The sequence below is a fragment of the Tachysurus vachellii genome, chromosome 4 (genome assembly GCF_030014155.1).
Source record: "Tachysurus vachellii isolate PV-2020 chromosome 4, HZAU_Pvac_v1, whole genome shotgun sequence".
NCBI lineage: Eukaryota > Metazoa > Chordata > Actinopteri > Siluriformes > Bagridae > Tachysurus > Tachysurus vachellii.
Genome location: NC_083463.1, coordinates 13,417,443 through 13,443,852, shown reverse-complemented (window position 1 = coordinate 13,443,852; position 26,410 = coordinate 13,417,443). Strand labels below are relative to the sequence as shown.

Sequence of the window (26,410 nt, the reverse complement as noted above, 5' to 3'; positions counted from 1 at the left end):
ATTCTAGTCAGAGAAATCTCAACCTGCTTCAGAGAAGTTGCAGGAAGTGTGGGTATTGGTGGAACAGTAATAAAGGATTGATATGATTATCATACAAGCCAGTATCCTAGGAATGTATAAGTGTGTATTTCTACCCCATGCCCAGTGTGCCATAATAAAATCTGGTTCCAAGTTTAGCTGCCTTATGGCACTGTGTTCATAGCAGTTTGAAAAGATGCAAAGGAAAGCTGTCATAGCCTTCACCTTCATTTTGCAGAGTAGATCTAGTATTGATTTAATTGGGGTGAAAAAAAAACAAATAAAATGTAATGACAGACTTCAGTAGTTCATATTCCAATGAAAAGAAAGTTCAGGATGAATCCCTACCCACTGGCATCAACTACTTTGAGAAGCATGGTGAGCTAGACAGATGAGATATAAAATCAATCATCTCTGGAAGACGTCTTTCAGACATCTCACACTTCTCCTACACGCTGTCAGCACATGTTACTGGCTGTATCATTATATATAATATCTTATCAGACATGTTAATCACTGGGCTTGAATATGCGTGTATTCTTTTTACTTATCGAGATAATTTACCTTATGACTGAGCAATGGATCAACATAAACTTAATGAACTAAAAACAACTAAAAATTTGACATGCACAGAAATATTAATTAGGAAAAATTAAGGTAAAAAAAAAAAGAATATTATATTAGATACTAGCTTCGACAAAGTTACAATATACCCCTAGCCCAAATTTCAGGCGAAATTGTTTACCTATTTAGTTTCATACCAGAGCTATGATGCCACTGTTGGTAATAGCTAAGGGAAACTCATAACTTCCAGCCAAATTGAGTTCCTGCCGGAGATCCTCTTCTAAGGTTGTGAGCAAGGCCCGTAAACTTCAGCTGCTTAGTTTGGATTGAAATCATCCTTGCTTAGTCATTTTGACATAAAATTTCTTTTAAATAAAACTGCATTTTTTATAGTGCAATGTATAATACAGATTTCCTTTGAGCAGCTTTAAAGACATCTTATGCAGCTACCTCAGTGGGCACAGACATCCTTTGCCTTACGCTGAGAATTATGAATTACCATTATATTGAAGAGTTTATACAGAGTATATGTTTATGGTTATGGTTATATACTGGTTATCACTGGAATGTAAAAGAGTATGTAAAGGAGAGATTATACAGTCTTTACATTAAGTCCTCAAGTCAATAAAACAGAAAATTTATGAAATGGATGAATAAATAATAATCAATCACATGCGGAAGGGGTTTACCTGCACCATTTTTTAACCTCTGGGTCTAAAAATATAGCTTAAAATATGTTAGCTGTGAAAGCCCCAAAGTGAATAAGTGGAGAGATAGCTGGTGAACATGGCCTTGTATAAACCGGGTATTAAAACAGATGAGCATACACAAATAACTGTGCCACGGCTTGTGCTGACGGAGTTAAAAATGAAGAGGAATGTAGCGACACAAAACTCTCTACACGCTGTTAATATTTTATGAGTAGCCATCCTGACACCAGGCTGTATATCTCTAATTTGTGAAGCAGGCTGAGGGGGAAAGTGAAAGTGCTGAAGGATGGAGCAAGATGAACAGGAGAAAGGTGTAAATAAAAGAAGACGAAGGAGAAGAGGGAGGAAGAGCAGTGTAGTGGCACAATCGTGAGGGGGAAATGTGCTTGTCAGTGTGATGCGCAAAGCATTTGAAATGGCCCATTTAACCGCGGTGGTGTTTTAGCTCTCGCCGACGCCCCATTTGCATACTTCATGACGGCTGAAGATGGATGGAGAAGATCAGCGTCATTGAGACAAGTGTTTTATCAAGGTTACGTTATCCTCCAAACTCTTAACCTCGCTTTATCTCTCGCCTTCTGTCAGAATATGGAGTTATCACGCAGTCTAGTCTGAGTGGGGAGAAAAAAAAACAATTAGATACACAGCGGCGGGCTGATGAAACTGTGACGAGGGGATGCTGACAGTGCCGTCGAATGGCATTTTCATTATGAATACCGTTTGGCATCTCGGGCAAAATGATGCGCCGGAGGCCAAAGCCACGAGTAGGCTTGTGCTGATATTACATTTTCGTGTCACAATAAATGCCTAGCGTTTTATTACACTTACTATATTGTATTTTTTAAAAATACTAGCATCTGTTTTCATTGGCCAACATTTTAATTGTGAATGAACCTTAGGGCCTCTCATTTCAAATTTAACAGATTTATGGGATAGAGACAGGGAAAAACTCATGCCATGCTCCTTCTTTAGATATGTCTGAAATAAGGACCCTTGAAAGACAGCTGTCCTCAAGTTGCCTTTGTCCTTTAATGAACACAAACAGTGTGTAACTATTCTCATATAAAAAAAAGGAATAGTGACAGGTTCACTACAAAATGATTGTGCAGGATTGAACACTGCAGTATCTCATCTACCATTTACTGGAACGTATCTATTGTCACACTCAGATTTCAGCTTTTATTCTAGAGAGCTGCATGAAACACAATGGGGATGCAATAAAATAAGTAAAGAAAATAACTTATTTTTTAATCTAATTCATTAGTCTTTAGTTTAAATCCACGTTGGTTCATTCAGGGTTTCCACCTGCTGGAGCTGCTTATGTGTGTAGTAAGTGTGTGTGCGTGTGCGTGTGTGTGTGTGTGCGTGCGCACGCCCTTATCCACATGACTCATGCCTGCATTTTAGGCCACTGGTCATAAAAATGCCAGGGCAGCTTTACCAGCATAAGAGAGAGAGAAGTAGAAATAGAAAACAGGAAAGGAGAGAGAGACATATAGATAAAAAAAGCGAGGGAATGATTGAGCAAGAGAAGGTGAAAATAAAGAGGAAGTTGCAGAAAAAGATATGAAAGTATCTCATCTCTCTGAACTCTTAATTCTAATGGAGTAAAACTCTATGATTATCTATGAAAGTGACTCCATATCTACTGTACATGACATAAAATGGGGTCAAGTGTGTGCGTGTGTGTGTGTGTGTGCGCGTGCGTGTGTGTGTGCGCGTGTGTGTTAGTGTCTTAACTTGGCAGTGTTTGATGTCAGCACACTGCCTCGGATCATAACCTTTCCAACAGCAGAGTCCTGAAGTGACCTTCCCAAACAAGAAGCACCTGTTCCCGCTGCTGCAGCACTGCCAGCATTCGACAGGATGATCGCTGCTGAACTGCTGAGCATGCGCTGTACAGAACAAAGCTAGCACTCACTACAGACAGGATTTTATCACTACTATTACAGGAGATTTATCTGTCAATCAATATCAATATTAATGTTGATAAATGTGCAAAATTTGAGTGAGGAAAACACAAGTTTTCTTATTAAAAAGTAAATTCCCAAGCCTCTTATATCTCTAAAATGCTGTATGCTGTTCGCTGGAAATAAATAATCTTTCTTACAATTATGACTTGCCGGATTATATTAAATGTTGTCTGCTTATATTATTATGTTGACTAAACTAAGTAAACTAAGCTAACATTGGTTATGATAATTATCAAGGCATTACTCTCTTCTTATTAAGTGACTTCTCAATTTTGATGGTTTGATTAATTTTCTAAAACAGCTCAGCCCTGACTGTGCGCTCTAATACACTGCAATCTGCTAAGAAATAAAAGAAATAAAACATTAGATCTGGCCATAGCTAATCCCATGTTGGAGTAAGACCTGGAGATACCTAACAAATAAGAATCAGTCAGTCATCAGAGATTCTGTGAGACAGAGCTTCATTTATGTGAGTAATACAAAGTGTTATTGTATGTTAGCTTGTAACTGTTGGAGCTCATATTCCACCTAGTGTCCCTTTAAACAAGTCCCACCTCTTACATTTGCACTAATCACAATTGCTCCTTGTGATTGGCTGGCAGGAATGAATGTGAGAGAGAATATGTGTTTGGGGTTAGTTCTAGCGTATGTTCAGTGTCAGTTCGAGCCTATATTTGAAGCTTTGTTTCTCCTGGGCTACACCATGGTAGAGATGGCACTTGTGTGTTTGTGTGTTTGTGTGTGTGTGTGTGTATTGGGACAGGGGCCAAAAGCAATGCACTCTTCTGCTCCAGAACATTTGCTTCCTTTCGAGGGGGGGCACAAGGCTCTGCACACTTCCTCGAAAAAATGTTCCCCTGCCACTGATGCCGTGTGCTGAGGGGCTATTTTAAGACCTACACACACACACACACACACACGCACACACCTGCGATGGGACTCTCGTCGAGCTAGGCATGCCGTTAATTGGTGTCAGTTTTGGTAGAAGCACACCACAGCAGAAAGTCACAAAACTAGTCCCTGATGACATGTCAGCAGTAGCCACCACCTTTTTTATATCCTATTTGTTTTTAATATCTATTACACAATTGCCAATAATCAGATGTACAATATACGTGCACATAAAAAAAAACTCTGCCAATCTTTATGCACATATATGTGTACAGCACTGATGTCCTAAGCCAAAGCCTCCTAAAAAAGCCTTTCATTTGTGTTTATAAATATTATTATAATTATACAGTATATCTTTGAAACATTGATATTACAGAAGCCTGCAATATTTTAAGCTCTGATCCACTGGTATTGTTTAATGTGTGTAATGGTGACTGACAATTTTCTTTTGAAATGCAAACTTCTGCAAAATATCTCAATGAAAATCAATATTTCTGCGTTAAGCTCATCATTAGCTGAAAGCAAATAATGGCAAACTGTGACCTCATCTCAGCACCATATAAACCTCTCCAGTTGTTCCTGCTAAATATTAAGAGCTTCTGCAGTTATTAAAGTGATTGGAAGCCAGTACTGAATCTGCCAATACTTAGAACACAGATATCGGGATTGTATAGACAAAGAAAAAGGGTTCAGTAGCTAAGGTATCAATAAGTCAAAACCCATTTAGCAGTGTGTTTCTGCAGTGTGCAATGAGAGGACTGAGCTCAAGGTAATGTTATTCCTCAGGAACATTTTCCTCCTCAACACAACAGGGAGACAGGCAGACATAATGAGAGACAGCGGCTTATTACCGCCATATATTAACATGTCTAATTATGAGCGATTTGCATAGATGGGCACATCCTTACAAGAAAGAGATGGAGAGAGAGCGAGAGAGAGAGAGCAAGGGAGAGAGAGAGAGAGGGAGGGAGGGGGTGAAAGAGAGAGAACGAGGAGTAGAGAAAGATTCTTTAGGGGAAAATCTCATGATCAACTAGCCATGTTTTTTGCATAACGAGCAAGAGAAAAAAATGTGGTTTGTTCAATAACGACCAATATGCAATAAGACCACTGAGTTCTATAGCATGTACCCATTACTCACATTAATAATTATAAAAAATAATAATGTAATTTTATATGACTATACTGTTTTGCTAGCTCATTGTTATTTAAGCGCATTTAAATATTAAAATACATACTGTGTATCCTGAAAAGCCTTCAAGTATCAGGATATGGTATTTTTGCCATAAAGACAAACCCTATACTCAAACACGTGTACAGTGATAAGAAGCAAATATTCTACCAGGCTGTATTTTTTGGCATACTTATTTAGAGGGCAGACACCACATCTGGATCAGATGACATGCTCGTAACATCTGGTTCTTCAATGCATTAGAGCAAGCTTCACAGAATATTAGCTTTGGGTCAAAGTGTGTGTGTGTGTGAGTGAGAGAGAGAGAGAGAGAGAGAGAGAGAGAGAGAGAGAGAGAGAGAGAGAGCATGTGATGATAGTTAAATCATTTAAGCGGCTGCAGAGTGACTCTACAATGTCTGTTTCTGGTGGCAGTAATGGTACCTTGTGCATTTTATCATCTAGTATAAAGAAAATACACACTCATGCACATTCAGACACATGCAAGAACAAAGAATCTTATCATCACACTGCTTAAAATAATTCACTATGTCAAAGACTAGACACATGCTAATATTACATTTTTACATTATAATATTGTCAACATTTAATCACGCCACATTTAATTCATTTTATGCATTTTATTTATAAAACCATAAGAATCGCATAAAGAAGGAGAGACAGGGGGAGGATTAGAGTTCAAGAAACAATAAGAAAAACAATGAAAGCAACAGAAGACTAAAAGTCTTAGAGAAGAAAGAGAGAGAAAGATTGTGAAAAACAGAAAAATGGAAAAACAGGAAAATGATAGGAAATGGGGAGAGACAGGGAAACAGAGAGAGAGAGAGAGACATGTCAAAGCAAACGTTTTATGACGTTAAATATCGGATGCAAATGAAAAGAGAAAATCTATCATAGCTGTAATGTGGCCTGAAGGGAGAGGGTGGTGAGAGGGAGACAGGGAGTACGGTGATGTATGGACGAGGTGGATGAGAGGTGAAAAGCGTGGCGAGGTGGAGGGATGGAGGGATGGCAGGATGGAGGAATGGGGAGGGGGGGTGGTCCTGGCAGACTCCTAAGAGCCCAGGGCGAAAGTGGAATAAATGTTGATTAGTGTTGATTTTGTCCGACGAGCAGCCGGCGAGTGACGGAAGGACTAAGCTGCAGCGAAAGGCGGCCATTAATCTTGGTCTGGTTTAAGTTGTGTATATTAATTTGTGTCATTTCCACTACGTGGAGAGAGGCCTCTCCCACTCTTTCTCTCACCCTGCTCCCCACTGCGTCTCTCTCTCTCTCTTTCTCTCTCAGTGTGTGTTTGTGTGTGTGTGTTGTGTGTGTCTGTGTGCGTGTGAGGGTTTGGTAGGCCCATTGGTGTCTCACAGCAGCAGCGAGAGGGAGAAGAGGAAATGAGATTCCGAATCTCACATTAAAGAAAATGAACTCCTACGGGGGTTGGTATGGCAACCGCATTCGTAAAAGAGAGCGCCGGTTTAACGTGCTACAAATTTGAAGATTCGATTAAACGTGTAGCGCATTAAGGATGCGGGGGGTTGAAAGCAGGAATGCCGAGCTTCTTACCCACGCGGCTGGTTAAAAATGGCTTTATGAAAAAGGAAAGCAGAGCAGAGTGATAACATCTCCACTGTGCGCTTGTGATGTGCTGAACGCTGTGCATTCAGCTAATATGGAGGCAGCATTGACTGCTAGAGCTGATAAGAACCCCAGCCAGCCACTGATACCAGTTTCAGCCAGTTTCATCTCTTTATGCGATACATATCTATTTCTATAAATATTAAAATGCTATATATTCTAATAGAATCAAAGACAATGGTTCCATTCATGCAAGCACAGGATTCCAAACATGTGCATGACTCTGACCAGGAGCTTTTTTCCTTTCATGCCAACACACATGCTTGCACATGTAGACAGCTTCATCCGAGAGCTCTCAATCAATTGCAGTGAAAACTCGATGTCATAGTTAATTACCAAATTGCATCAGGGCTGAATTTTGGCAATTAAGCTTCTTAATATGATTAACACGTCTCAATTAGGCCGCTGACAATTTGCATAATTCATAGGGTAATGCGATTGCGCTCTGGTGTATGCTCCAAGATAACAATACTAAACATGCTAAATGTGAGCGGTGTCTGTCTTGACATCCATCTCCACGATTGCTGCTCTGCTTAATCGCATTTTAGACACAAACGCTGGAAAAGCCACGCTTGCAAAAAAATTTACACTTGTTACAATGGCTCTATATATGTGAGCGCGATTGTGTGTGTGTGTTTGTGTGTGTATCTATTATGCGCAGAATTAGGTTTTAGCGTTTCCGCTCGGAGGATAATTAGCCCGTGTGGCTGAGGAAACAGCTGTGATGCCCATCTCTCCCTCACTCTGGTGGACGATAGAGCAAAGAAAGCCCTCCTTTTATAACATCAGGCCACACTTGTGTGTGTGTGTGTGTGCTCAGACACACAATTTTGACAGCATATGAAGTGGCAGTGTTAGACAGAGGATCAAATCATTAAGCAAAATCTTTAGGCCTGCTGTTTTTTTTTTGCTGCTTGGTTAGACATACATAAAGGACATTCATATCGGTTACTATCTAGTTTATTGTCTATAAATGCAGGGTTGAAAATGATAAAGAGGTTTGAATGCAGGATTGAAAGGTTTAAAGTGTTAGCACTGAGGACAGGTAAATAGGCTACATTGTTTAAAAGATTAAAAAAACGTATGTGAATTAGAAATTATGTATATCATCATAAATAAGGTGAATATTAATGATCAGGGATAATTATTAATCTGCTCTTATAGAATGTACGTTTTATAAAGATAAAGACATAAAATGAAATTCAGTAACTGTGTAGTTCTTGTTCATCGGCTTCCTATCATCGTTCATACTTAATATCTTTAGTCTCACACATTCTGCAGAAGTACTGCTTGTATTAGTCGTATTTTTATTCCTCTTAAATTGCACAGCTTGCAAGTTTACCAGCTTCTGTATCACCATCAGGAGCTCTACTGCATGACTTCATTTGTAAACATATCGTGCAAATTAAATGGTTTAACTTATTCAATATTTCTTAATGCAGGTTTCTACTTTCAAAACATCTTGCACATATGTAAAGGAGATGAACTGCTCATATCAGAACCACTTTTAATCCAATCTGTAGACAATAACAGAACATAAAGCAACAAAATTGGATTCATTTGGATTTTTGAGCCTATTCTTTTGTCACTTAAGAACATGGCAGAATCTAATCCAAGCATAGGGCTGAGCACTGTCAAAGGTTAACAGTCTTATAGCTCAGACACAGCTCTCTAACTGTCCAGGGAATTAAACTCACCAATGATATGTACAGAAAAAGTGTACTGCTGTTATACTGCTGCACAGAACATCTGTGATATTTCTTGCAACATACTAAAACCAACTGATGATGTTTTGGTGTAACACAGTTAAAGATGTGCCCAGCTTTCATCTGACCAAAAAAATTGTTTTGTGTTGGATCACACTAGTGCCACCATTTATCAATGAGCAGAAAACAAATTATGTAGAACTTCATAGAGGTGCTCGCAGAATAAAAAATCTGTAAAGATCTGCAAAGATCAACAGCGTGATAACATTTAAGAAACAATATTTTATACAGTGCTACTCATAACCTTACACAGCACCACTGCAGAACTTGTCTATCTCTTTTGTATTGCACATTATCATATTGTCATCACTGGAATTTGATGAAAAAGTTATTATAAGCGAGGGGAATTGTGAAATCGTTGACTAAAAACATCTTTCCACTAGTTATAGTTTTACATAAAAACACATATTTATAGTTTAAACATAAACTTATTAGCAGAAGCCTTAATGTGTAAAACGATCATTTCATTTCCCTTCTCTATGATCATCAGTGGGCCTGCTGCTACTTTTAGAACCAAACAAATAGTAATTAACAAATAGTCAGATTCATTTATTAAAACTTTTTCACTTGTTGTTTATTATTCATTCATTCATCTTCTACCGCTTATCCGAACTACCTCGGGTCACGGGGAGCCTGTGCCTATCTCAGGCATCATCGGGCATCAAGGCAGGATACACCCTGGACGGAGTGCCAACCCATCGCAGGGCACAAACACTCTCATTCACTCACGCAATCACACACTAGGGACAATTTTTTCCAGAGATGCCAATCAACCTACCATGCATGTCTTTGGACCGGGGGAGGAAACCGGAGTACCCGAAGGAAACCCCCAAGGCATAGGGAGAACATGCAAACTCCACACACACAAGGTGGAGGCGGGAATCGAACTCCGACCCTGGAGGTGTGAGGCGAACGGGCTAACCACTAAGCCACCGTGCCCCTTGTTATTTATCCATATTTATATTATTATATTAGCTTTTTTTAAAATATATTTTTAAATGATCTTCCATATTTTGAAGTTGAAGTTTAAAAGGTTTATACCATGTGAGTATAGATGGATAAAACAGATTTAAATTTGTTCTCCTTCTGTATTTCTCTAAATCAGTGAAATTTTGTAACTGAACACCTAATCATTTTAGTTAAAGAATTCCATTACTTTTTTTTTCAGCCTGGCTTAAATTTTAAAGCAGAAGAACACCTTGCTCTTAGTTTTGTTCTTTTCCTTGGCGTGGTGTCAACCATACGTTAGTGGTCACTGTTTTAAAACCACCGTGATGAAATTGCACTGTGTATTTTATTTCAGCGTGCGCCCTGGTTCCCATGAAGTGAACGGTGCTGACTGAGAGGCCTTGCTAAAATGATTTACTCCAGCTGTAATGAGCTATACAGCAGTAACCGTATACTATGACTACTGTCACCTTTAACGCTGTGCAAAACGCAGCACAGTCTCATGGTAATCAGATCTCTGGCTCATTTCAGCCTTGTCAAATATTCCTCTGTCGCCCTCTCTCCTCACCCCATTCTCACCCTTCAAAAAATAACATTACATCACCCCACAGCTCGCTCTTATAAATGGGTTGTTCCCGAGGGCGTGAAACCTTACGCTGGTCAAACACACTCCGCTGGAAAACAGGCTCTTTGTTGAGAGAAGAGGAATAAAATCAAACGGCAGGCTAGTCTGTCTCGACTGCTGTGGTTTGACGCAGGTTTATAAGATTTAGATTTATAACAAATGTAAGATGTTTACAGCTCCTTTTCATTTCCAATCTTTCTCAGGTGGCGTTTGTTTACAAGTCCGATTTCCAGAAACCTGAGGACAGGACTTTACTGATTATGAAGCTATGAGAAACTCCATATTGAAAAAAGAAAAGGAAAATGAATTGATTTAGTACGTAATTCATTTTCGACGTTGCTCGGTGGAGTTTAAGTGGAGAAAAACGAGAAGGGAAAATGAAAAAGTCACTGAGTGTGTTAACAGTTTCCATAATGGCTTCATTTATGAAAGGGGAAAAAGAGCGAATTAGGAAAGCGTGTGAAGTGAAACTGGAACTCAAGAAACTATTTGTATCCTGTTTATTTATGTATGCCAGGAGCAGAGTGCGACTGTTACTCAACTCTTGCCATTCTCCTGTTTGTTTTTTTCTTAGCCAAGGTTCAAGGCAGTGTCATGAAGCGGCATGCATGTGACGCTAAGCAACCACACTCCTTGACACCATCCGTAAGTGCCTGGAGATCCAAGCATTTGTTCCTCTGAGACGGGCTTCTAAGTGTCAGAAGAGACAAAACCCGAAAAATGACACACACACACACAACAAAGAACATTTGCACTTTCTCCTTTCAAGTGCAAGCCTGGGTTATGTCATTGCAGTGTGGAGTGTGGAGTAACGAAAGAGTTTGTGAGTGGTGTTAAAGTCTCTGTGTGTGTGTGTGTGTGTGTGTGAGAGAGAGAGAGAGAGAGATAGAGAGAGAGAGAGAGAGAGGGGGAGAGAGAGAGAGGTGGAGTTGGGCTGGTATTTTTGGAAAGTCGTCAAAGCTCCAGGGACTGGAAGCACTCTGACAAGGCACGGTCATTGTTTTCAGCAGAGTTTACCAGGAGACCTTTCTCCTTCTTCCTCTTCCTTACTAAAATTAAATTTATTTCAGTATAACAAAAACTGCCTAATAGGATGGTGTTCAGTACATCACTCTATCTGTATTAAATGGCATATGGCACTGCTTTTAAACAATTGGGCTGGGGAAAAAGTTTTAAGCTACAGCCACAGCACTGACTATTATTTTATTCATTAGTAAAAGCTTTACCCCGGTCAGGAGGGTCACTGAACTCATCACAGAGACACTGGGAATAAACTCTAACTGGGACATCAGCCCATCACCATTATATATATATATATATATATATATATATATATATATATATATATATATATATATATATATATATATATATATATAGACAAAGATAATGAGATAATGACAGAAATGTACTGTATAATTACAGTAGGCATTACAGTAGGCAGCTAGACATGTTCTAGTAATAAGGAATAACAATGTGCCAATTTGTTACAATTAAAACACAAGAATAGCAAGTCATATCATGTATTTATAGATGTGATTAGCACGAATCCAAAAATTTATTAGCTTATTTTTTATTTCTTTTAAAATACATAAACCTATTTTTTATCTTTTACTTGAAGTGGCTCAGTGAACTCAGTGATAATAAATATGTATCGTTTCATTCATTTTCAATATAGTAGGTCTTTTTTTGTAGATAAACTTGAAGAAATGTTACAAAAAGTACAGATTAGTGACAATATGATATTTTTAAACTTAAATTAGGACAAAAACTGTTAAAAGCTTCTTTCTTTCTTTATATCTTATATATATTAAAAAGGTTCTTATGTAAAAGGTTGTTATATATTCAGCCATAATGAAACTGCAAAACAGCTTCAATTTACCATTGCATACATTCTACAAAGTCTACAGGAATCTACATCATTCTTGCACAAGATATTAACTCAGTTTTGATGATGATGATGATGGAATGCCCTCTAGTTGAAAATCACCTAGCGTTTTTTGCTATCATTTTATCTGAATATTAGAACATTTAAAACATTATCATGATATAAACCATGATAAAAAAAATAATTATGGTTAGATAAAAATGCAATGTCTATATAAGGTACACTGAATATAAATTTACATTACAAATACATTTGCCCTGTCTCATGCTGATACTGTAGTCCATAACCGGCATGAACAAGAATAATAATAACAAACACACTACAGGAAAGTAATGCACCAAGTATGAAACGTGAATGAGAACACAATTTGAGAAGCTGTGTGTAAAACAACACTCTGTTCACTTTTGAGAGTTGAGAGTGAAAATATGTGAGGAATGAACATACAGACTGAGTTCAGGAGAGCAGAGTGTCAAAAGTGAAGAGGGGGAAAAATCAGACTAAGAAAATCCTACTTCTATCAGTATACATAGTCAGTAAGGAAGAATAGAAAAACAAAGTGTAGGTCAAAAGATCAGGTTGTGCCCTCACACCATGCATACACTCCACTGCAAGCACTGAATATCACACCAGTTTAGCGTAAAACACACACACACTCACACACAAACACACCTTGGTGAAATCCAACAAATAACAAATGAGACAGAGCAACAATGTTCTGCCAAAAATACATTACCTTTCTTGGATTACAAGACGCTGTTTGTAGTAATACTTCATCAGTATGTATAAGCAGTTAAAATTAAAATTGTAAATCACAAAAGTGAAACGCATACAGTACTTCAGCTAATTCATGCTGTGTTTTGGATCACAAGATACAGTAGGTAACTGTGAAAAACTGATTTTGTATTTAAAATTTTCTATCTGAAATGTTTGCAAAAACATACAAACAAATTTCATTATGATATAAAATATTTTAATTAACCATGGTAAAAACAAGTTAAAACATTTTATCGTTCATATTATGAATATATTGTTAACTGCTCAAGTTTCTTTACATACAGTGCATCATGCTGTGGCCTTATAATTGTCTAACTATACTGTGTATTTACACACATTATAAAAATCCAGAAATACACAAGCATGTGTGTGTGAGTGTGTGTGTGCTTGTGCGTGTGTGCGCGTGTGTCTGGACAGGCAAAAAAAGGTGGTTAATAGCTGAATATCTGCTCAGGGTTAGGATTGTCACTATAATACAGGGATTTCATGCTATTTTGTTTCTGCAAAATACGCTGTAATGTTTTAAAGGCTGCTTCACCATACATTTATCAAGAATTTACAAAAGAACTTTTAGCCTCGTGAGCATGAAGACTGTACCACCGTAGGTAGCACCAATTATACAAATTTTCAGAAAACTGATATAAAAGTCATTTTAACTGGGAAAAGAGCACAGAGAACACACATAAAATGTTTGAGTATATCATATGCATACATGTGAGCACAAAATAAACGCAGTGATGTGAACAGCACTACCAGTCAAACTCACTGTTTATACAAACTTATGTACACAGAAAAAAATACACGCTGCTTAAACAATGAGCCACTATTGATCACTACAATATAAATGTTCTTGCTGGGTTAGAATGTGAAGCAGGAGTGTCAGCCTGAGGGCCTGGAGGACTAAAGCTCCACAGAGATTTGTGGTTTCATTCCTCTAACACACCAAAGTCAGCTCATGCAGTAGTCAGTAATTAACTGATGTGCTAATTGAGGTAGAATGTACAATTCTACAGGGCTGTGGCCTTCTTCACTTTAGTCTGTCACCTCAAATGTTAAAGCTGATTTATATTTTATTGCTGTTTAATAATGGATATACGTTTATAATATATGAAGCCACAGTTATTAAAAATAACCCCACAGCCATAACTGGGATACAACACATCTGGTTAAAATGATGCTAACTGTGCTTCAGTTATACATAAAGTACTAGAAAGAATTTTTCACTTAAAGATTCCTATTAATAAATCCTATTATGCTATAGTTAAAACAATGCTTATATAATAGGAAAGCAAACTGTGTAGACGATGTATGGCATTTGCTCATTCTAGCATAAATAGAGGAATGTAATCTTATAAACACACTGTTTTTATAGCTGCTTATCTTCTAGATCGCTCGGTAACTAATGAAACGCTATCATAAATTATATTGTAACTAAAAATGATTAATCAGTCACTTTCACCTATATCTGTATATCCAAAAATGCCTAAAATATCAACTTCTGAAACATTCACTAAATAAATAGGTGAAAAATCTCACTGGGCAACCTTGACATGAATGTCAATTCATTTTGGTGTTAAAAGTGTTCACATATTGCAGTATGGTAAAATTAACACTGTTTTTCTCCTGATGTTCATGATTCTTACCCTGAGTCAAGTAGAAGAGTATAAACTTGTATATATACTTTTTTCCAGTGTGGTTCTGAGAGCTGTTTGTTGTATGCACAAGGGTATGTGAACGCTTGAATCATATTTTAAGTACTGATAATACTGAAAATAAAAATCATAACATAATACCAAATCATTTGTCATGTACCAAATCACTTTTGCATTTTTACTTAATATTTAACCTCCAACCTGCTTCCTTATTTGGAGTGAGTAAAAACATTATACCAAGATTATAGAAAACATTTTCCTAATTTTCAACAGATGGGACTTAAAAATGTACACTTGTCAAACATGGTGGACAGGACTATCACTCAGACTAAAAAACTTTTTTGGGTGAAAATGTACTAAAAAAAATTAACCATAAACCACAATATAATACAACTTTAAAAATAATTATAAACTCCTTTTAACTCCCACTTTTTCGAGCAGAGACAGCCGTTGAGCTAGAACATGCTTCTGAAAGTCTTCACTCCTTGTAAATCACGGCGCTAACGTGTTGCATTAATAAACACAAAAACCTCAAACAGCTGGATCTTATGGATTTCAACACTCAAAGAAGTTTGTACAAGAAATGCAGACACTTCACTTTTTTCCCCCTCCTACAATCTCAACCCAGACGATGGTAGAGCTAAATATTTTGCTCGGCCTAATCTCCGTTGAGAAGCAGGGAGGAATGAGGACGGCTGTGGGATTCCCCTACAGGATTTTTCGTCCAAACTAAACACACATGCCAAGAGAGCTCTCGAACAAGAGAGGCAAACAAATACACCTCAAATCTAAACCTTCTTAAAGCCCCATCACTCAGTGAGCACAGTGTATATACCTGAGCTGTCTCATAGTCTTGGGTTCCAGCTTTGACTTGTGAGCCACAGAACCACTGCTTGAAATGAGGAGGTGAGCTTTAGGCAATAGGTCCATGTCACCCTAAGCTCAAACTCTGAATGAACCAGAAAAGGGAGTGAAAAACTCTGTGCATAGCTACGTCCCCCCTGCTGCTGCAAAACAACACAGACAGAGAGAACGGGAAAGGCAACACAGGAGTTTGTCTTCTATGCAAATGTAACGAAAGGGCAGCTAAGCAGTCGAGAAAGCTGAATAAACTACAGCATTCGTGCTGAAGCTATCTGGCCAGGAAGGGAAATTCAAAGAAAGATATCTCCTTTAGATATCTCCATCCATTTTATTTCACGCACTAATAACTGTGAAAAATGCCTGAGCCTTTTCCGTGATGGAGTCTCAGGCGCAAATTCAGTGCTGTGCCGTCTCTCCAGAGGTGAAAATAAAAAGAGCTTGCAAGTCTGAAGTCTATTTGGTATGAGATTCAGATTGCTCGTGTCATTTTATATTGTCAGCGAGAAAGACTTGGAACATGGTTATCACCAAACGGACACATCACAAATGAATCCCTTGAATGTTTAAATCCACACACACACACACACACACACACACACACACACACACACACACACACACACACATACACACACAGGAAATCTGCCACCTGGTAATTCAGCCTAATCATTAAACACTTAAAATCATGCAGGGCAAATTTTACGCCACGTTATGCATTTGACTCTTGCAGCTTTTAAAGCCAGAATGTACAAAACAACGTGACAAAGGAAACAGCGAAGAGTAAAATACATTGACAGAGCAGCGAGGCAGAAACATCTGTACACAAAGAGATATTTCCAGCTGCAAGAGAGACGGCTACAAAGACAAATCAAACAAAGTGTTTACCGGCTACGAGTGGACGTGACGGTACGTACGGACTTTAGCTGCTGCTGCATTTTAAATAGAGATACACTTTAAAATACAAAGCAAGTATAAAAGCAAAAAAGTTGTCTGCATATGGGGAAACATTTTAGCTAAAAGAGATCTGATCAACAAGATGTGAATGAGTAGACCATTAAATAGAGGCTAAATTATTATTATTATTATTTACTTAGTTACTTCAAATAGTATCATAAAAAGGAAGGAAGAAAAGGAAGGAAGGAAGGAAGGAAGGAAGGAAGGAAGGAAGGAAGGAAGGAAGGAAAAAGAAGGAAGGAAAAAATGAAGGAAGGAAAATTGAAGGAAGGAAAGAAAGAAAGAAAGAAAGAAAGAAAGAAAGAAAGACAGAAAGAAAGAAAAAAGAAGGAAAAAAGGAAAAAGAAAGACTTCACTTTTAATGTGAAACTTATTAAAACTGTTAAAGACTTAAAGAAAGAAACATTCAGTGACTACATTGAGACCCAAAGACTTGTCCTGTGCTTCCCTTCAGTTTATATCCATTATTAAACTTAAATTAGGCCTCCATGATGTTGTACACCCTTTTCTTCAAAGTCACATCAGAAAACTAATATTAATATTAATATAATATATATTTCATTAGTATCTATCATTTAAAAAAACACCAGACCAAAGACAGTTATTTATGTATACAGTCTGAGAGCGTGTTAAAGTTAAACCTGACCTTTTTTAAATATAGCCTAAGTGAAGAGATCATTACAAAAATAATATATAAATGTAATATATATAAAACATGACTGACCTGTTTTTTCTTTTATTTCACACAGAACGTTAAAGAGCGCGGGCTTCATCCTGTGACAGTTCAGCGCGTGCTTCCTAAAACAAAAAGTAAAAGGTGCGCGTGATCAGAAGCTCGCGCTGTAATTTTCCCGCCTTTTGTGCTCGATGATGAAGACACCTTCGGCCACTGCTGAAAATATTACTCGCTTTTACGTTCATGAACTATTACCTGCAGCTCGCCACGTATTTTGTATTTATTATTATAAATATATTAATATATACAGCCGTGTAATACTATTAGTATTACTCTCATTAATGTTTGATAATCGTTTTATTTTAATGTAACGTATTATTTAATTAATTTAACAGTATTTCTAAGTCTATTAACGGTTCTTGTGTTAAAAATAAATATTGATGAACTGATAATAATCCTAAACTGATGATTTATCCTCATCGGCGATCTCCTCTTAGTCCTAAAGAGTCTTTACGACAGTACAGCATGGGCACGTCCCAATCCGCGTACTGCCGTACTAAGTGTGCTGTCAGATTGGACACTACCTGTGATTATGGTAAACTACCCGTGCTATTTAGTGGACTTCAGTAACGTGCGGTGTTGGATGTAGCCACGTTCAAAGGCCTGTCGTCATGGTAACCGGGAAAGCTTCATTAGTAGCTGAAAAAAGCTTAGCTAGCTCTTTAACAACCATGAAACTTGATGAGCTAGTGTTTTTTTGGTCAATAAATATCGACAGGGATTATAAGGACTACACCCAGCAATAATGTGAATGTAATAAAATATTAAAAAAAAAAAAAAAAAATAGACTTTATGAAACTTTGAGTATCTTAACGGTCTCATCGGCTTTGATTAATCAATGTTCAGGTAAACAGCCATCTCAGCTAACTGAGATAATAAAGTGTCTTTTCTTCACTAGTTAAGTGTCTGTACTTTTACTTACATTTAAATAAAAAAAGAAATCTATAAATATTAAAATATGTAGCGCGGTTTACATCAGACTGTAAGAAACTGGTACAAATCGGATGACAAAGCCAATTATAAATGTCTTCTTTTTATTATTATTATTATTATTATTATTGTTATTGTTATTATTAGTAGTAGTAGTTCTGCTGTTGATATTATTATTATTATTATTATTATTATTATTATTATTATTCATAATAATAATAATAATAATAATAATAATAAATGAATGAATGAATAATAATAATAATTAGTAGTGGTGTCCGTGCAAAATAATAATAATAATAATAATAATAATAATAACAATAAAACACTTCTACTACTACTAATAATAATAATAATAATAATAATTATTATTATTATTATTATTATTATTATTATTATTATTATTACTATTATTATTATTATAAACACTACTACTAGTAATGATAATAATAATAAAGAAAAAAAAAACACTACTACTACTAGTAGTAGTAATGATGATGATGATGATGATAATAATAACACTAATAATAACACTAATAATAATACCAATTATACTACTGCTACTACTACTACTACTACTACTACTACTACTAATAATAATAATAATAATAATAATAATAATAATAATAATAATAATAATAATAATAACTGTGACTAGATCATTATAGTGCGCTATATTTTTAAGAGCTACATATTTAATGCGACTTAATAAGTAAACTATTTAATGCAACTTAATTGTGAGGGCTCGCTCTTACAGAAATACTGAGTGTGTGTGTGTGTGTGTGTGTGTGTGTGTGTGTGTGTGTGTGTGTGTTTTGACAGCTTACCTGGCCTGCGCTTCGTCCAGACTTTGGTCTGTAATGGTCATGATTTGTTGTAAAATGTCTCCGATGTCCTGTTTCCTGCCGTCTCCGTCGGCTCCCCCGGTTCCCTCCTGCATGTGCTGAGGCAGCCCGGGGTGCCCCGCCATCCCCACCCCGGCGTGAGAGTGCATCATCCGCGGCTGCTCGTCCATGTCTGCCGCTTCCTCTCCCTGCAGTTTCGGCTAACCTTACGTCTCAGTCTGTCTCGGTCGCCCAGTCAGCGGTAAACACACACAAAAAAGCCTACAAGCTTCTCTCTGTACTCTATGAAATACGAGCTGAACTCTACTGGCCGGGTTGGACTTCAGCAGTGAATTGAAGCGCGTGCGTAAATTGAGAGCTGTCTCACGGTGCTCCGGTTAATCACAGTAGGTGCGATGTGGACTGAACACTCTTACAAGCAACCGCTCACAGTTCGGTCCATCCCCTCGCTTTTGTTACACGTTAACAGCGCAAACACCGACTATGGAGCATAAATTCCGCCCACGCTACCTGATTGGAGGGATGAACATCATCAACTTCCACCCGTCTTACATGATTGGATGGTTGTAACCACTGGCTCCTCCTTAGCTGCTTCTCTTAGAACGTCAATCATGGCGCGTAGAGAAGACATTGAGACGCGGGAACGAGCTTACTATACACTAATCTTCCTGATGCTACACTCGATTATGATTGCATTCACATGCTAGATTTGGTTCACTAGATTGCATTCACTGGTTTCTAACAAAACTTTCCCAAACAAGCATTTTGAAAGCATTGAAACACCTGAGCGCTCCATCATAGGAGATGATATTTAGGTTCTTAGCAGAACACGTGCTTTTTAATTAAGTATATAAAATAGCAGGATTTTATAACAAGACATAACTGACAGCTAAGTGTTATTACCAAGGTGGAGTCTGTCTACATTCTCTCTCATGAATCTACTGAGCTTTTATTATAAGAAGTGCCTTTTCTAAATAACGTCTCACAATAATCAGATAAAGCATATAATGTTAAGCTTTAACACACAATGTACTTCCTACTTCCATGATGGCAATTTTCAATCTTAAGACAAGACCCTCATTTAATATGATTTTTAAAAAACGTGCACAGCATGGTCGTGCCCTGTAAATCAGATAGCTAGCTAGTCAGAAGGAAACGATCTTATTTTAAAACTATGTTAATCTTACTATGCAAAATAACATATGGAATTATTAACAGAAAACAAAAGAGATTTATTATATTGTATGCATTTAATCGTATTAACGTTGAACTTCGCTGCCACGTTTGATTTGGATGCCATTATAGCATTATTCTATAAAACAGAATATATACTATAATGTTATAAATATATAGCAAGGAAAGGCACTCCTACGTAATTTCAGGCATCAAAACTTATGAGTGAATGCAGTTTAACTCCACACAAAAGCATTTTGTACAACCTGCTACATGGTCCGTGAGATTGTGGTCTTATTCTTGTGCTCAGTGCAATGTGTATTATTTTTTCCAGGTATGTTGGAGGCCTACGCTTGGCTGCCTTTGCTTGCCTCGCCCTGATGTAAGCCGATGACCCATAGTGTGCAGGCTTGTGTGTGTGTGTGTGCGTGTGTGTGTCCAGGCTGAAAAGTGCCCTTCAGGCCCACCGAGTCCTCCATTCCGCTGTTCCTGCTGTGGGGGGCTAGGAAAGGGGCAAGGCGCCCACACTCACAGATAGTCTTTACTTTCTCTCTCTCTCTCTCTCTCTCTCTCTCTCTCTCTGTATGTATATATATATATATATATATACACACAGTATATAAACACATAATATATATATATAAACATACACACACATATACACATATATACACACACATATATGCATACTAAGTGTATATTTATATATTAGAAAAAACTATTGTTTCATAATTATTTTAATGGACTGTACACATAAAAATAGTTATAAAATAAGTATTTTTCCTAATATATAAATATAAAAATTTATGGATGTAACCTGGTGTCTATAATCGACACAGCTTGCTGCAAAAAAGCAAACAAACACGTGGATGTGAGTTTAGCAGGTGAAAACACTTGAGAGAGTTCAGAGGAGAATGACCAGACGTGTTTGAAATAAAAAATAAGTCTTTGAAATCGTGGTAAGCAGAAAAGCATATCATCATGCAAAACACAAACTAAAGGCAGATGGGCCACAACAGCAGAAGACCTCATCAAGTTCCACTGCTGTCAGCCAAGAATGGGAATCTGAGGCTGCAGTGGGCAAAGGCACCATGTGTCGTGCCATTGGTGAGTCTTACTAAGATTATCTATAATCGACCATAATAGTTTTATTGCTGTTTTGTACCACATAAACACTCATTTTTATATTACAGTATATTTAAAATTAATTGATTTACCAGTTTAGTAACTATATTAACTATAATATGGAAAATCTGTTTATATTAATCATTGGAAAAAAAACAGGTTATTGTATAGCAGGTAGCAGGTCATTACACATCATTAAGTTTAGCAACTTAGCAATTAATGTTTGAAATGTATGGGAAAGAAACTAAGTAGGTAAGCAATCATTTGGGCGGCATTTACACACCCCAAAATAAATGTCTCTTTATTTACAACAGAGCTCCTTTCCGGTTACATTATTTTAAAGAAAATTTAGTATAGCCAATCTCATAAGTCTGTTCAAGAAATCTGTAACAAATATGCCAAAGCAAATTGTTCCTTCAACATGTGTAAATAAATTGCTTCGCTTTAAAGCTAATAATTAGAGCTCATATATTGTGTTGATATTAATTAGGTAAAATAACAACTACAGCTTTTGTAGTAACTTATGTGGATAATTTGCAAGCCACTAACTTGATTATTAGCCTAAAGAGTAATTCTGTTTTGTATGAAGAGTAGTTCATGATAAAAAAAAAATAAAAATACCTGCTGGTAAGGGATTTTAAATAAACAAACGAAAAGCATTTTTGCAGGAATTTGCTTCAAAAATGAAACACAAATCAGATTAAATGCACCTCTGAAATTAAATTTAAATTCAAACTTCCTGTTACATTTACAATTTATTTTTCAACAGGGAAACACACCTCTTGCTTGTGTGCCATATTTTATTTATGATTATTTATGTATCTACATTCTCAGAAACATATAGTATATATATTTTTCACCTGGAAAGATTGATAAAGTGTATCTTTAAATACTGTAAAGTACTACATGAACTTTTTAGGATTAAACATACACTCTAACAGTGCAAAATGCACCCTTTTTTCTACATAAGCTCATGTTTTATTCTGTATCACAATCCCTGAGATCTGTGATGAATGTTGTTTAGAGAGAGATTGTGTGTGTGTGTGTGTGTGTGTGTGTGTATGTGCATGTGTGTTTAAGGCTCTTTAGCCGAACGATTGTGTGCTGGCTTGGAGCAGGACTGGGCAGATGTTTGGCCAGTGTGACAATGTCTGGTGCTGCACACACACGCTCCCTCAGGTATTCTCGTTAGACCAACACTTAGCAGATGGCACAGCAAACACTCGGCCGCTTCTCGCTGCCAGGAATGGAGCGACTCTGCCCTCCTGCTGTGGCCAAATCAGTTCACCCGAGGATACAGGTTTCTTTTCACCTTACCTGCATTGTCTATAAAACAACAGAACAGTGCTTTGATTTGAGTTATTCAGAATAGTGATAAATTAACACATTGGCATATTGATTGTGTATATCAGTTGATTGTGTATAGTGTCTGTGTCTTTTAATGTGTATTTGCTTACTTTTTTGTGCAGTTCTGTAGACCGCTACAGTGTCCAGTTTTTTATTTGTTGTAATCATTGAGGATTGCTGATGTTCATGCAGCTCCACTGTGCTGGTAGCAGACTCATGAACTCTGCTACTTGGGTATTGTTTTCTTGATATTGCCATCCTAATGTGATTCACTGTGTTATTGTTACAGTTATTAAAAGTAAAAGGGGTTATTTCTGACAGCTGTGTGAAATGCAACACCCATGCAGGAAGACACGGCATTCTCATCTTCCTGTCTCCCTATAGATTACAGCATGGAGACAGCAATACTAAGATGGCACACACCTCTGTTAAAAGCATTAACACCTTAGGACAAGGAGAGAGAGGACACTAATTTAAAATTTTATTAAGAACTTCAACTAGTTCATCCAGTGATAAATTATGAACATGGAGCCTGCTGTATTAATTTAACTAAGATTTTCATGCTGTAAATATTTATTTTTAATATTGTGCCATAAACAAGGTGATCATAATTTGTTGTTTTAATAATGTAAAAACAGCAAAACCATGACAGACCTTAATGATGTACTGCAGCAGACAGAATTGAGAACTTCTACAGCTGCATATCAACCAGAGATGGGAATTATCACCAAATCATATATCACACATCTCATCTGTGAAAAAGCTCACTGTAATCACTTAACCCCCCCTTGACGTGTAAGGAAATGTGTGTGTCGGTAAACTAATGCATCGTGTGTTTGTGTGTAAGGGTGGGGTGAGGGATATATTCATTTGAGTGTATTGGAGCTGACACTAGTGTTCTCCGTAGTGGATCAGTTGATTTCTCAGCAGACAGGAACCGTTTGTAGTGCCCTTAGTCATTTCCGGAGATAAAAAGGCTCTGCGCTTTCACTGCTTTTTCATGTCAGGGCCAACTTTATCAGGACTGGAAGGATAAATGATAAGTTCACAACATGATAACTGTATAACTCTTCAAAGTAATAAGCCTGGACAAAAACAGCATATTGTGATTATACTTTTACACATAATGGAATGCAATACATTAAAACAAACTGATAGATTCATGATATGCCATGGTTCAGATTTGGCCTGGAGTCATTTTAGAAAATGTAACTGTCTTTCTTGGTTTTTATACTGTCACACCTAAAGACAATATATCTGGATTGATTCAGAAATGAATACATGGATGGAATAATGGCAGGTTTACAATGTACAATAGGAAATTATACAATGATAGGAAAAATGATGTAATTGTGATAATTAACTATGATTATTATTTTAGTGCCCTGCGATGGGTTGGCACTCCATCCAGGGTGTATCCTGCCTTGATGCCCAATGACGCCTGAGATAGGCACAGGCTCCCCGTGACCCGAGGTAGTTCGGATAAGCGGTAGAAGATGAATGAATGAATGAATGATATTATTTTAGTAGTTATGGTGCTGGTGTATGATACAAAATAACAAAATTTCACTTAATATAACATCCATTTGATAAGACCAACAATATATTAATGAATAAAAAAAATAATACTGAATATACTGTGCGTCCATGCAACAAAGAAACATTCTCATCCAAAAATAAATAAATAAATATATCTTACGTCCAAAACAAACTTCCACTGTCTCACAAGCAATTTCATTCTTATGTGTCTGGCTCGTGTCTCAAGAGTCTGTGTTGAATAATAATTGGAATATAAAATGGAGACGTCACTCTATTTTCAAAAGGCCTCACCAAAACTTCTTATATACTTACTTTAATCTCCACTTTTCTCCTAGGAGTGATTTAGGAGAATGAACTAAGAAGGCAGTGATCTTTAATACAACACTGAGATGTCCTTTATATCTCTATAAGATAAAGAAAGGTGACCTCAGGCAATACTGTTTTCCTATCTGTGGCCAACAGAGATAAAGGTGTAATCCACACACACACACACACACACACACACACACACACACACACACACACACACACACAATATATGTTCCGTAGGTTACTTATATCACCACCATCCACATTATAATACAAATGAATATCTTTCATATGAAAGGACACTGCTGACACAACCAGTCTTTCATTCCTCTTCAGAAACTGCTTTATTCCTGGTCAGGGTCATGGTGGACCCTAGAAATGCTATGGATGAGATGGGAATACACCCTGAATCAGACCAGCATTACATTTCTACTAACAGTGCCACACATTTTAAATAAATAATGGAAATTATATGCTTCAATATTCCTGTCTGCTTCAGCATATTTTAGACAATACTCAGTCGTTTACAGGCATTTCATTCATTCATCTTCTACCGCTTATGCAAACTACTTCAGGTCACGGGGAGCCTGTGCCTATCTCAGGCGTCATTGGGCATCAAGGCAGGATACACCCTGGACGGAGTGCCAACCCATCGCAGGGCACACACACACTCTCATTCACTCACGCAATCACACACTAGGGACACTTTTCCAGAGATGCCAATCAACCTACCATGCATGTCTTTGGACTAGGGGAGGAAACGGGAGTACCCGGAGGAAACCCCCGAGGCACGGGGAGAACATGCAAACTCCACACACACAAGGTGGTGGCGGGAATCGAACCCTGACACTGGAGGTGTGAGGCGAACGTGCTAACCACTAAGCCACCGTGCCCCCCTCATTCGTTCATTTATTTATTAATTCATTCATTCAATTGTCTTACCACTTTATCCTGGTCAAGCTTCTTCATTAACACCAGAATATACACATGATAAAACACCAGTCTACACACACACATTCACCCCCCTGGGGCAAATTAGTTTCTTCAGTCACCTAAAATATGTAAATGCATCGCAAAAATTCAGAAGTCCAACCATTAAACTATAACAATGAGGTTCTTAAAATGAGATAGACATGAGAGAAAGTCTTATCCAAGCTGCTTTAATGTACTTTTTCAACTTTCCAACACACACAAACACACACACACACACGCACATATCCCAGCTCATCACTGTTTTTAATGAGCACAGAAAATCAGATTTTCTCCTTAGTGTTAATTTGAAGCTGAATATTTTGACTCAATCATTAACGCGTTCCCATGGTGCACAGTGTCAGTGAATGTTAGGAGCACTGTTCTGCTCATTAGTTTATGCATGCGCACACACACACACAAGCAGACACACACGCACACACACATACATTCGCACACAAATTACAGAGTGTTGTTAATGTTATTACACTACCTAGATGTGCAAATTATGAAGTATTATTTATAATGATTCAAGCTATACAAAAGAAGTAAACAATATATACATATACAATATACAAAGAATATCTAAAAGAAAACATTTGAATATGTGCTTTAAATAATAGTTTTAATATCAGTCAGGCAGTCAGGTTTGCATATTTTAAAAACTCATATTTTAAATATGATAAGTAGGTTTTACAACATAAATAAAATTAAAAAAAAACAGCTACTGGGTTTAAGAATCAGAACAGAGGACAGGCAGAGATCGAGCCAGAGAGAGAGAGAGACAGAGAGAGAGAGAGAGAGAGAGAGAGAGAGAGAGAGAGAGAGAGAGAGAGAGAGAGAGAGAACGCACAAGAGAGACAGCACGAGAGAGCAGGAGATACAGATGGAGAGGAAGGAACACTATTTGTAATGTTTGACAGGTACTTCTCCAGCAGCTGTCAATAAAACAAGTGTGGCAGCTTGGGCAATCCCTTCACAGGATCATA

At 37.3% G+C, this 26,410-nt stretch overlaps 1 protein-coding gene across 2 annotated transcripts in view; it reads right to left on the bottom strand.

Annotated features, from left to right (window-relative positions):
- Positions 1-19,402, bottom strand: part of pbx1b (pre-B-cell leukemia homeobox 1b) — a 66,895-nt gene extending 47,493 nt beyond the window's left edge. For both annotated transcript variants that reach the window (XM_060867838.1, XM_060867837.1), the window contains exons 1-2: positions 18,942-19,402; positions 17,173-17,246 (exon numbers count right to left, since the gene is read on the bottom strand). In XM_060867838.1, the coding sequence (XP_060723821.1) occupies positions 17,173-17,246; positions 18,942-19,129 (262 nt within the window). In that variant the 5' untranslated portion in view covers positions 19,130-19,402. The remainder of the gene's footprint in view (positions 1-17,172; positions 17,247-18,941) is intronic.
- Between the last annotated feature and the right edge of the window lie 7,008 nt (positions 19,403-26,410).